This window comes from Panthera onca, chromosome A3 (assembly GCF_046562875.1).
Source record: "Panthera onca isolate mPanOnc1 chromosome A3, mPanOnc1 haplotype 2, whole genome shotgun sequence".
NCBI lineage: Eukaryota > Metazoa > Chordata > Mammalia > Carnivora > Felidae > Panthera > Panthera onca.
The window spans coordinates 57,413,321-57,426,505 of record NC_138341.1 but is presented as its reverse complement, the minus strand read 5'-3'; the positions used below and the strand labels follow the sequence as shown (position 1 = coordinate 57,426,505).

General features: G+C 41.5%; 1 protein-coding gene across 2 annotated transcripts in view; it reads right to left on the bottom strand.

Annotated features, from left to right (window-relative positions):
* The window catches only part of SPRED2 (sprouty related EVH1 domain containing 2), a 112,461-nt gene that overhangs the window by 23,803 nt on the left and 75,473 nt on the right, over positions 1 to 13,185 (bottom strand). For both annotated transcript variants that reach the window (XM_060604384.3, XM_060604388.3), the window contains exons 2-3: positions 8,875 to 9,052; positions 470 to 638 (exon numbers count right to left, since the gene is read on the bottom strand). In XM_060604384.3, coding sequence (XP_060460367.1) covers positions 470 to 638; positions 8,875 to 9,052 — 347 coding nt within the window. The remainder of the gene's footprint in view (positions 1 to 469; positions 639 to 8,874; positions 9,053 to 13,185) is intronic.

Genomic DNA, 13,185 nt, shown 5'->3' with positions numbered 1-13,185 from the left:
CCACTCACCCACAGACCAAGCCCTACACTGAACCAGGGCTCCAGGACTTACAGATCCCCTTCCTTTTCAGTACAGCCACACACCGTGAGCTCTCATTACAGGACGGCAGTCACTAGGCCTGGCACCTTCCGAGCCAAGACAGATCAGACCGAAGCCATTTCAATAGTCAGGGAAAAGTGTAATCTGTCAAAAAGTCATTGACATGGAAGTCCAGAATTTGTCTTTCCAGAGCAGAGTCTGAAAACCAACTGGGATCACTCCTTAGTCTGAAACCCAACTCCTTTCCCCCTGCACTGTCACTTAGTAATTGTTCTCTGTGGATGTTCCTCAAGTTTTGCCATCTACTGACCTGCCCACCCCAGGCCTCCCTCAAATAAACCACAAATATATGATGGCAGACAACTGGAATAAAAAAGACCTTGGAACGTTCCCACTGTCCCCCTAAGAATGCAGTGACAAAATTCAATACCTTCTATAAGGTCTTCGATTGCTTTCCTCACTCCCCTGTCAAAGGCTCGAGCATCAGCAGGGCTTTGGAAAGTAAGTCCAAACTTCCTATTGTCGACCTTCCAATGATGAAAGGTTGGGTTGGCTTTGGTGTAGACCAAGTCCTTTCTTACATAGCATTCCAATACCACCTGAAGGATTGAAACGCACAGGCTGGTTACTTGTGAAATAGCCGTGATGGTGTCTGGTTACAAAAACCCAACTAGGAACCATCTATCATTGCTGGCGACTAATGAAAACCCTTCATCCCTGCCTTCTCATATCTGTCTCTCCATCTCCAAAGAAGCCTTTGCTTGCCTTGCGGACCATCCATTCTTTGTTGACCCTGCCCTGCTCGCCTTTGGTGATGCCCACTGGACTTCTTAACCACCCTGGTTCTCAGTCTTTTTAGTTCCCCCTGCCCCTAACTGGAGGGCACTAAGGGGAAGCCCAGGTCTCAGGGCTTCAATCTGTTTCAGGTTTATTGCTTCTATGTCAGGACCTTTGTACTAATGGTTCTCAATCTTCCCTCCTCTGTCCTGATGGGTGTTTCCTAGTGACCTCACATGCAACATGTTGAAAAAATTAACTAACCTGTTCTGAAATTTCTGCTTCTTGTTTCCTCTCCCAACTTCCCATATGTAGCAATGCCAACCCCTCTCTGTTCATGCTATCTCAAAATCCCTGTGGTTGTCTCTATCTCTTCTGCTTTCTCTAGCCCCTGTATTATTAACCATGAGGTCCACTTCATTTTTCCTTGAACATCTTTTAGATCAATCTCATTTCAGTTGCTCCCACCCTGATCTGTTAAACTTTTATCTAGATTAGAACAACCTCTAAGTTTCTAGTGATCTAGTTCCAGAAATGCCTTTTACTAAGCTGTAACTTGGAGTAGATTGTTTTTTTTACGCCAGTTCTTCCTGTGACCCTCACAATGTAGTACTTGATTTTACAGTATTTTCTAAGTTTCACTAGCCTTGTGCTCCTAACCAGACTGTAAAAGATCAAGATGTGTTACAAAATAACTCCATGACCAGCACAGTGCTGTTGTTGATAAAGATACCAGAGTTTAATATTACACAAGAAAAGCAGCATTGCCACCCCACGAATGTAAACTTCATTCTTTATTCATAAAAAAACCTCCAAAATAGCGACGATATTTATTCCTATGGCTTTATTATGTGCACCAAAGGGATTCTGCTAAATTTTAATAGCTTTGCTCTTGTGCTGGCAAAGCTCCACATTTAACAAAATCTTATTACTTTTAGACTAAGCGAAGGGAAAGAATGAAGCTTTGCCTAAGTTAGTGTAAGTTCAAATAAGAGAAGAACTTTGAATGAGTACGACTTTCAAGACTACATCTAAGCAAACAGAAACTAAGTGCTGCCAATAAATGTTCTCTGACTTAATAAATAGATGAGTATAATAGTCAAATTGGTATATCAAATAGCAGTCCCAAGCAGTTCACTTTATTACATTGTATTGAAAGAAGACAACACTCCCCTCACACAGTTCTATTTATGATTAAATCACTTATTATGGCCATTTTTCTCTAAGAATAGTGCAATGATTAAATGTCAGCCCAGCCCCATTCCAAATTGGGGAAATCCAAATAACCAAGGCTTTAACCAACAAATGTTATCTATTTTAGAATTTAATAGTCTCAATTCAAAGTCTCAAAATAAACTTTTTGTAAAAACAAAGACTTCCAGTTTCTCCGTATTTTTTTTTTAAAAGTAAACTCTACCCCCAACGTGGGACTCAAACTCACGACCCCAAGATGGTGACCCTGAGTCTCTTGCTCTACCGAATGAGCCAGCCAGGTGCCCCTCTCCATATTTTTAGGGTGAAAAAAATTAGCTTTTGGTTCATGTTTTCCAAGGCTAAGATTACTCAGTGGCAAATTTTCTTAAAGACGTTCTAAAATTCTTAGAAAAGTAAAGTTCAGCCACCTAAAATAAGTGAGGGGAAGGGGATCAGGTACCATCTCTTTACATCCTGTTAAGCAAAATAACATCATTACATATCCAAGTTTAAGGACAAAAATGAAAGAGTTCAGACGTGTTAATCTTCACAGGTCTAAACCCTAGTGAGGTTTGGCATTAACTTCAAACTCGAGAAGGGCTTTAAAAAAGGTACCTTTGAAAATGAGATGCACGGGGAGGAAAAAGGTGATTATATATTCTCGTTGGCAGCTTTAAAAAAATAGACACAAGAACTGTATATCGTCCAAGACTTAAGTAATCTACACAAATATGTGAAGGCTCCACACTTGCTTGCCTCTCCGCCCCCACCCTCAACGCCTCTCCTTCTCTTGAGTCAGCCACTATCAGTATGGTGGACACAACGCCACGTTCCTTTCTGTGGCTTCTTTATATACACACATAAGTTTGTGTGTGTTTTTAAACATGGCCATACCTATAAAAGGCTCTGCAAGTTGCCTTTTCCTCAAGGACACATCTTAGAGGTAGATACAGAAAAATACCAAGTTCTGTTTAATGGCTCAGTGGACACGTTGGAATTAGTCATTCTCCATACTTACTAATGGGCATGTAGATTATTGCTAATCAGCCACTTTTAGAGATAGTGCTGGAATGAACACCTCTATACACGATCTCAAATTTTGTTCTGCGAGCTCTAGGGAGCCCTCCCTCTCTACCTACTGCAGGGGCTCCAGGATGGCATAACTATTTTCAGATAGTAGGACATTTTGCCATTTCATTGTGTTGCCATTTCTACCGAGGGTGCAAAAGGCACAGGGGGGTAAAACTGCTGTGCTGTGGCATGCATCAAGGCAGTGTCGTGGCACCGAACTGTACTATGGTCACCGGATTCATCACCGCCACACGGTCAAAGCGAAAAATGCCAGTTCTGTGTAGGATGGCCCTTGATGAAGAAGCTAAAAATCATTACATCTTGACCCTTGAATACACAGCTCTTAGCCTGTGTGGTGAAATGGGAGGTGTACCTAACTGGATTCTCCTATCTGCTTCTTCATTCAATCTGCCATTATATGCTGCTTGGGCTGATGTATATGAAGAAACTTTGGCTTTGCACAAATGCATAGATGAAAAGGGAAGGGCATTTCTAACAGCCTTTTCACTTCTGCCGCCATACGGAAGAACGACGCCTGTCTCCAGGAAAAAGTACCTGCGCAACGGTTTCAGTAGTGAGTTGAATTTAACTGCCTTTTTCATGGATCACCAGGTTTACTTGAAAGAGCAACTGACAGATGAACTATGGTTACTCAGACCCGGTACTTAGCAGACACTTTCTCGAAAATGAACACAGTGAGCCTGTCACTTCAAAGAAAACAACTGGAGGTATTTGTTGCCAATAATAAAATCTGAACTTTCAAGTGAAATTAGAATTTTGGACAGCTTCCAATACTTAACGACTTTTCTAATGATATTAGTGGTGATGTTAAGAAATGGGACTTTTTCATTATGTAGAATTAGATGTAGCAACATTTGGCAGATCTGCTGAACTCAGTAAACCATTATTTTTCAAATGACATGATGTTCAAAAAAATCAGGAATGACTAAAAGATCCACCATTCAAAGTGAAAGATAAACCAGTAGTTTTTAATGTACCACAGTATGAAAAGTTCATTAATGTGGCTTCAGATTCCGCATTTTAGAAACTATTACAAGCCGAGTTTTGGTGTCGTATCCAAGAAGTACATCTACAATTACCTGAAAAGGTTTTCCCTCTTTTCCAACTACTTATCTGTGTGAAGCTGGATTTTCTTCATATACTTCATCCAAAACAACATACTGCAACAGCTTGAAGGCAGGAGTAGATAGTAGAATCTAGCTATTTTCTATTAAGCCAGACATTTAAAGAGATGGCAAAAATATAAAGCAATGCTAGTCTTCTCTCCAATTATTGTTATTCTGGAAAATGGTTCTAGAGGGATGTCATAAATAATTTTTTTACATTTCAGTTTTAATTTCTAATAAGGTAAAAATAAGTAGCTGTAACTCATAAAACAAAAGCTTTTGGGGGTCCCTCAATAAATTTTCAGAGTGTAAAGGGATCCTGAGACCAAAAATGTTTGAGAACTATTGCTTTCCTTAAATCCTTGTGTATAAGTCTATTTCTATAGGATAGGGTTTAAGTACGAAACTGCCAGGTTAAAAAGTATGTACATTTAAAATGAATATCCTGGCAAACTGCTGTTAAAGAGCTTTACCAGCTGGAACTCCTACCAAATGTGTGTGTGTGTGTGTGTGTGTGTGTGCGCGCGCGCACGTGCATGCTCACAGACCTGCACATGTACAACCAATGGAACGACCAACCTTTCAGATTATGTGATTCATCTTCATAAGTTGATTTCTCATGGGATTTAAGGAATAAACTTCTCTAGTTCATTTAAAATGATTCAACTCAGGGGCGCCTGGGTGGCTCACTCGGTTAAGTGTCCGACTTTGGCTCATGAACATCAGGTCATGATCTCACGGTTCATGGGTATGAGCCCCACACTGGGCTCTGTGCTGACAGCTCAGAGCCTGGAGCCTGCTTCGGATTCTGTGACTCTCTCTCTCTGCCCCTCCCCTGCTTGCACTCTGTCTCTCAACAATAAATAAACTTAAAAAAATAATTCAACTCAGAAATTTTATTTTATTTATTTATTTTTTTTAACGTTTTATTTATTTTTGAGACAGAGAGAGACAGAGCATGAATGGGGGAGGGGCAGAGAGAGAGGGAGACACAGAATCGGAAGCAGGCTCCGGGCTCTGAGCCATCAGCCCAGAGCCCGACGCGGGGCTCGAACTCACGGACCGCGAGATCGTGACCGGAGCCGAAGTCGGACGCCCAACCGACTGAGCCACCCAGGCGCCCCAGAAATTTTAAATTTACACATAATTTCTCAGGAAAATTTGATTGTCTCCAACTTAAAAAAATTATCCAAATAATGACTTCTTAATGGATGTCTGGAACACAGATTTTTTTCCCATAGAAACCATGGAAATTCTGTTCATAGGCTTCAACACAGAATTCAAATAATAACAAAAATCAATGTGCTAAATTCTAGAACTGCACTACATCGGAAAAACCAGTGGTAACACTGTTCCTACCAGAGAAAGCATTTCTTGTCCTATCTAGTTAGAATACTAGGAACTCTGGTGCTATCCACCCACTGTATTTCAGAAATGATCTCCACCCTCTCCCCACTATTCCACCACTTAGAGAGGAGGTCCTTCCACAATGTATACCATTTGCAAGCTCCCATGTGGGTTCATACCATGTGGGCAGAGTGCTGCATTATGGAAGTATGGAGTCACCCTATCTCCAAAGGGTGTGTGTGTGTGTATTGTGGGACAGGACAGGGGGTCAGAGTTAAGCAGCACTGGATACAAGAGTCTAGAATTTCCCAGAGTGTGAGGGATGGAAAGATGGGAAAGCACAACTGGGTATATGAGCATGTGATTTCAATACGAGTACATATAAAAGTCTGGAAGTGGAGAGTCACAGAATATAAAGGGGACAGGAAGAGAAATGGAGTGACAGAGAAACATGATGGGGGGGGGTGGGATGGAAATGAGCCAAGGCACACAATCCTTGTGCAATAGCAACAGATTACAGAAGCTGGTTCACAGCCACGACTACCCTATTGCTATGCAGAATTAGTATGAAGGGACCAGGTTGGGAATTCACAATGAAATGGTTCCTGATGTTGGCTCTGCTAATAACCACATGCCCTAGACTGAGGAAACGGATCATCACTTCTTGGAGCACTGAGTTTCCCCACTGCGAAGCAGAGATAAAAGTATCCTCCTCCTTAAGAATGTTACAGGAATTTAACTGAGGGCTTTGCTTTGACCAAAATGGTAAAAATTTACGATTATTAACTGCAAGTCAGTGGTAAGATACAAGTTTCTAAAATATATTTCTAAAATGAAGGGGCTGGATGAGACAATCTAAAGGCCATTTTAGGTTGACATATTCTATGATAAACCATGAAAATACCAAGAAAAAATAGATCTAAAAAGATTTAACTGCTCAGGCAAGATAATTTGTTAACACGAAAGTAATAAAAAAAAATACAAAGGGAAAAAGTGAAAAAAAATTTATCAACATTTTTGTTAGAAAAAGAACACCAACTAAATAAAAAGGCAAGCAACAAACTAGAAAAGTATTTGCAGTAAATATGGCAGATGGAGATTAATATCTTTCTTACATAAGAGGGCATATATATCAAGGAGAAAAGTAAGGCCCCCAATAAATAAATAAGCAAATGACATTAACAGATAATTCACTGTTACAACTGTTAAACAACTGTTTAACAAACAGAAAAACATTGATACCATTAGTAATTAATAATATGATACTACTGTTACTCTGTCAAATTGGTAAAGATTTAAAATATATGACTCTCGGGGCACCTGGGAGGCTCGGTCAGTTGAGCGCCCAACTCTTGATTTTGGCTCAGGTCATGATCCCAGGGGTCATGGGATTCTCCCTCTGCACCTGCCCCCTATTGGGCCGTGTGTCGGGCTCCACGTTGAGCATGGAGCTTGGTTAAGATTCTCTTTCTCTCTCCTCGTGCTCTCACTCTCTCAAATAGAATAAAAATAAAAAAGATTTAAAATGTATGACCCTCAAGGTATTAAAGGAAATTCTCCTATATGCTGGTAGCAGTTCTTTGTACAAGTATCAACAGTCATAAAAATTTGACCCCAAATTATTCCAACAAAATAGTAAAGGTGGAAAATGCAGGTAGGTAATACTGCAGGGGGTGGGGGAGGGGGAGAGGAGGGAAAGAATCTTAATATTTATAATAACCCTAAGGAGATCACCAAATAAACAATATTATATCAACCTTATACAGCAACGAGGAAAATTCCTTAGAGAATGTTAAGGCAAAGCAAATGAGACACAAAATGGTTGACAAGCTCTGTTCGGAGCTATGAAAAAAGAGAAATATGCACAAGGGGGAAAAAACTACACTGAAAGGCTAAAGGTGGTTGAGCACATGTGGCTTGGCTCAGTTTTGGGGTCAGAGTGATGGAGTATCAAATACTAGTTACATGCTCTCAAGATGGGTCACGAAGAACAAGCAGTTTATCTAAAAATCTTAATTTTTTCAGTTATAATTATACAGGCTATTGTAAGGACACAGTGAACTAAAGGACTAGCATTGTGTTTAGCACATGGTGAATGTTAGCTAAATGGTGTTATTTTACTTTTTACTGGTAATATGGCTACATTGTAAATAAGAATGCTTTAATTATTTGACTAATACATAGGGAATTTTCTGAATGGACACACTTCTTAAAATGAGCTATGTTCTCCCTTTAAACTTTCATTCATTTCATTTTTGGAAATGAATCAAGCGTGAAAATAGCATTTCTGTTAATCTATATATAACACTTACAAATTGTTCTGTCTTATCTATTTGGTAACTTTTTTAAACAGTAAGAAGTGGTTGCAAAAGCAGATTACATTTGTACATTTAACACGTAACACTCAACAGACACACTCGCTGTTAAGGGTCTCAAATGTCACAGTGACATTTCCTGTGCTGTCTTTATATTTTTTCTGTTGAGATCCAATAAGATCCTGCACATTTTGAAGCAACAGTTGGCTTCTGAGTATACGCTCCATGATCAAGTACAGACAGGAGCAACGTTCTTCCAGGTTCAAGGCTACCAATTAAAAATAGCAACTTTTCTTCATATCATGGATTCCTTCATAGCTCAGAACTGGACATCCACGTTCCTTCATGAAACTCTATGTTATGAGCTACTAATGCTCCACTCACATGAGAGAATATTACTCTCCAAAGTATGCATTTGACACGCATGTAGAATTATTATAGACATGGGATACCACTACATTTTCCAAACATGTTTTATTCACTAGTATAGGAAATAAAAGCTACAGTATCTTTTAGATAAACAGTATTTACAAATAACCAAGTATCAGGTGACATTCTGCCTTTGCATTTGACCTTTTACCATCCAAACCTTGACGGCATGCTCCACGAATAAACCCTACATTTTTGAAAGCCCAGGCTTCACAGCTCACTAGAATGTGATTCATGACAAAGAACACACTTCTGTTTTGAATATCTTGTTACGGTGACAGAAAGACAGCTTAATTAATCAAAGACGCAAACAAGATGGCCAAATATACTAAGCACCTGCGTTATCTGGTGTGGTAAGAAAGGACTTCACTGGAAAGTCAGGGTTATGTTTTGTATTTGGCATCAGCTCCAGAGTTGTAACTTCCGAAGCTTTCACAACAGTTTGAAGTCACAGAAATAAGGTGGGGGGGGGGGTGCGGGAGGAGACAAACAAACCTATGAGAAGAGGGCCATGATTAACAGAAAGCAATCAGTCGTTGCTGATTTAACACCACGCATTGCATGTCTACCATTACCAGTTTGTCTTTCTGTCGTTCACCGTGGATGAGAAAGCCGCTTCGTCCATTGCCTTCGGGGTGCATGACCTTACAGACACCCACGCGACTGATCCCGCCTCCTTCCTGTGGGAACCATCCCCCGCTGGAGTCATCTCTGGTCATAACCACAGCCTTGACACGCACAATATAGCTGTCACTAGAACGACAACAAGAAGAATGGGGCATGACAATGGTCTGGTAGCTGCAGGACATGTTTCACAAGGCAAGACGACCACCAGCCAGCACTTTTCTAGACCCTTCAAAAGAAAATCGATGCCTGGCAGCAACCTTAAAAGGTAACCCTTCTCCACTTTTAGGGAAAAAAACAAAAAACAAAAAGCACTTAAACTAAATATGGTACAAAAGCACATTTTTAATTTTTTTTTTTTTTTAACGTTTATTTTTGAGACAAAGAGAGACAGAGCATGAACAGGGGAGGGTCAGAGACACAGAATCTGAAACGGGCTCCAGGCTCTGAGCCGTCAGCACAGAGCCCGACGCGGGGCTCGAACTCACGGACCGCGAGATCATGACCTGAGCCGAAGTTGGACGCCCAACCGACTGAGCCACCCAGCAGCCCCGAAAAGCACATTTTTAAAAAGATACCCAGTAATTGCAAATATCTATGTGTCTTTGAAGATGTATGCAGGCATAACATTCTCTACAATCTGGGTCTAACCATTAATAATAAAATGAGTGAGCTAACTGCTATAATTTGTTATCTATAAATTAGGAACCAACGCATGACCTAGGCTTAACACTTTATAAAGCTAATAATCTTCTGATTTAGCACAAAACAGGATAATTCCCTTCCAAATCACAAATCCACCACACAATCATTTGCATAGGTGGGAAAATGTTTCAGTTCCAACACCCTTTACCCATGTGTAGCCTTCTGTTTACGATTTTATTTTTTCCAGTCTAAACTTCAATTTCGCAGTAAGTTCTTCTGCACATTTGCCAAAAATCCTCTTTCTTCTCCAGAGACCAACTCTAGCTTTTCATTCTTCATCACTTTTGGGGAACTGTATTTGGATTTTTCAGCAAGGCCACTTAAATTCTTTTTTGCTGTTTTCTTTCTTTGGATAGAAGTCATTTTTTTTATCCATTCAAACATATATTCACATCTTCCACATGCCAGGCGCTGTGCCAGATTCTAGGGAAACAGAGATGTAGAGTACCACAGAACCCCCCTCTTTCCTTGGGACTCAGGGGAAGACCACCACCCACCCCAGCGCCAGGCAGAGCCCGGCCACTCCATCTTCAGTCTCCCAGAGATCATTTAGACAGTCCCTCTGCCCCCAACCCCTGCTCACCACACTCACCCTCAAAGGGGGAGCCACCTAGGTCTCCACTGACTCCCTGCGGCTCACCCTCTACTGTGCCCCAACTCTCTCCACAGTGCCCCTGCACTCAAGGTCCAACATCCTTTCCTCAGATCATCCCTTTTATTTTTAAATTGGTAAAATACATGTGAGATAAAATTTACCGTTTTAACTGTACACTTCTGTGGCATTACGTGCATCGACACTGCTCTACAACTGTCACCAACCATCCCAATCCAGAACTTCCTTCATCTTCCCAAACTCAAACTCCATACCCGTTAAACATGAAACTCTCCGTCCTCCCCTCTGCCCAGCCCCTGGCAGTCGCCACTATACTCTGGCCTCTATGAATTTGAGTAATCCAGGTACTCAGACGTTCTTTTCACTCTCTTAACCTGAATGTAAATGTGCTCTGGGCTGAGCTTCTGGGGCCCACTGACATGAGGCCACATTCTCTCTCCTACATCTCTCCATGCTTAGCCTAGATGTGGGGCAGGGTAGTCACCTCTGCTCCAGGCTACTGGCCAGCTCTCCAGTTTCTCTGAAGCTCACAAGCCTGGTTGTGCCCGCACTACCCTTCTTCAATCTTCTACAGACCTCTGGGCCGCATCCCTCCCCTCATCCTTGGAAGACGTTGGCAAACGGGCTCACTGTCCCTCCACCTGTCCACCATGATCCCTGCCGTGACTCTTGACAATTTCCTTATTCACACAAAGGATCCATACAATTCCTTGGCCTCTCAGTTTCTGGAACTCTTTTCCAACGCCCTTCTCTTACACCCAACCTCAGGTACCCACGCCTACCTCACACACACGACCATGTCATTACTAACATCCGCACAACCTCCTTAACCTCAGTTTCAAGCATCTTGCTCTCTGGCTGCCACTTCTCAACTTTGCAGCTCACTCCCTCCAAATTCCTGTAATTCTTCACCTCTCTGGGAACAATATCTCTTGCTCTGACCACCTTTCCCTTTCCCCCCTTCCCCACATCCTTCATGTTCTCACTTGATTCACTACTCAAGTTCCACGGTCTATCATGACACTCTTTTGTACAAAACATAACACATTGTCCTCTCTTTCCCCACCGTAATGCCTGGTGAACCCCAACCCCGATGAAATTCCAACTCCATGCCCCAACCCAGGCTGTTGAATCCTCCTTTGGTCATAGGTCTAGTTTTAGTCACTAACCTCAGGTGGGGAGCTCTTAAGTGCCTCCCAGTATCCTGTTACATTTCTCTGATCCGTCCCCAAGAAGATAATTTCACAGGTCCACCTACCCTGTCCCTCTCAGATGATGGATGAGCTTCCTTTAATTTCCCTGTGAAAAATAGGCAATCAGAAGGGACCTTGTACCTGCGCCCACTAGCACGCCTATTACTTGTGACCAGTATTTTCTGCCTCTCCTCTGACTATGGCTAAAGCACCCAGGACCCACACCAAGCACCTTCTAAAGGCGCTAACAGTGCCCAAAATTCACATTTCCACCCAGACCTCTTCCCTGAGCAGATCAACTGCCTAAGGATTCCTCTCCTTGGGTGTCTAATAAGCATCTCAACCAACATGTTTCAGATTGAACTCTTCATTCTCCATACCTTATCCTATTGGTTCTCTCTTCAAAATATATCCAGAATCTACTTTTTACTACCTCCCTCGACGCTGCCCTGATCCCAGCTGCCAACACCTTTCAGGCTATTTCAATAGTCTCCTAACTGGCCTCCTTACTTCCACATCTGCCCAACTTTCTATGACAATAGAAAGGTGAGTCAGATTATGATACTCTACTCAAACAAACTATACAATAGCTTCCTACATTACTCTGAGTAAAAAGCAAAATTGAGCACTTATCACTCTCCTGCTTGCTCATTCTACTTCAGTCCCATTGCCCTTGTCCTCCACATTAAGCACACTTTGACCTCAGGGCCTTTGCACTTGCTATTTCCTCACTCTTTCCCCCCATATGCCGACTTAGCTCATTTCCTTATTTCACTCAGTTCTCTGCCCAAGGTTATTTTTTCAGAGAAGATTCTTTGTCCACTTTATAGAAAGTAACACCCTCCATCCCTCTTAATCTTCTCATTCTTCTTCGTCTTTCTACATGTTACTAAAACAACATCTGCCCTATTTACCCATTTTTGCCAACTAGAATGTAAATGCCATAGGAGCAGTGCCTTTGCCCTTTTTGTTCACTGCTCTGTCCCTAGAGCCTACAACACTGCTTTATGTGTGTGTAGTAGGCTAAGGAACAAACGGGTAAAACACATTTTATAAACAGATGAAAAAAATTATTCTTAGCTAACAAAATCTCTGAGAAAAAGTAGAGCCTTCAATATTCATTTGCGTATGAGCCACAATAGCTTAACTGGGACAGGATAAAGATTAACAAGAAAACTAAATTTAATAAGCACTTGTTTTCTATCGTCAATCCATCCATCTCAGGATTCAAACCCATATTCCTTTAGATCGAAGACATCAGGAACATTTGATAACATTTGTGTAGATTAGTTACATGCAAACAATTTGAGAATATACCTTCCCCCCCACCCTGCCCCATTTATTCTAGAAAAATGAAGGATCCCCAGGATTTGTAATTCTCTAGTATGAAACACAGCTTTCTCAAATCTTCTGGGAGTATGCTATGGGTTCATCCCAATAGGAAACGGCCAAGGCGAGTAACTGAAACTCTACACACCTCTTGTGAAAACATGCTGTTTACTTTTTTTGTGTTGCAGCTGTGTGTTCTCCCTTCCTTTGAGGAGATTAAGTAAACACGAAAAAGGGAAGTTTGCGTTATATTGGTGCCATAAACTCATTTCCAAAGAGTATTCATTTATTAGAGACTAAAAACAATACCTCACCCGTTGGCTTCTAGTCTACGGGGGCTGTTCATTTTGGCCTTTGCTCACAGCCTGCAGCATCCTCTTTCTTGCCTTAATTCCTCTTGTGGCCCTTCTCAAGAGCACAGA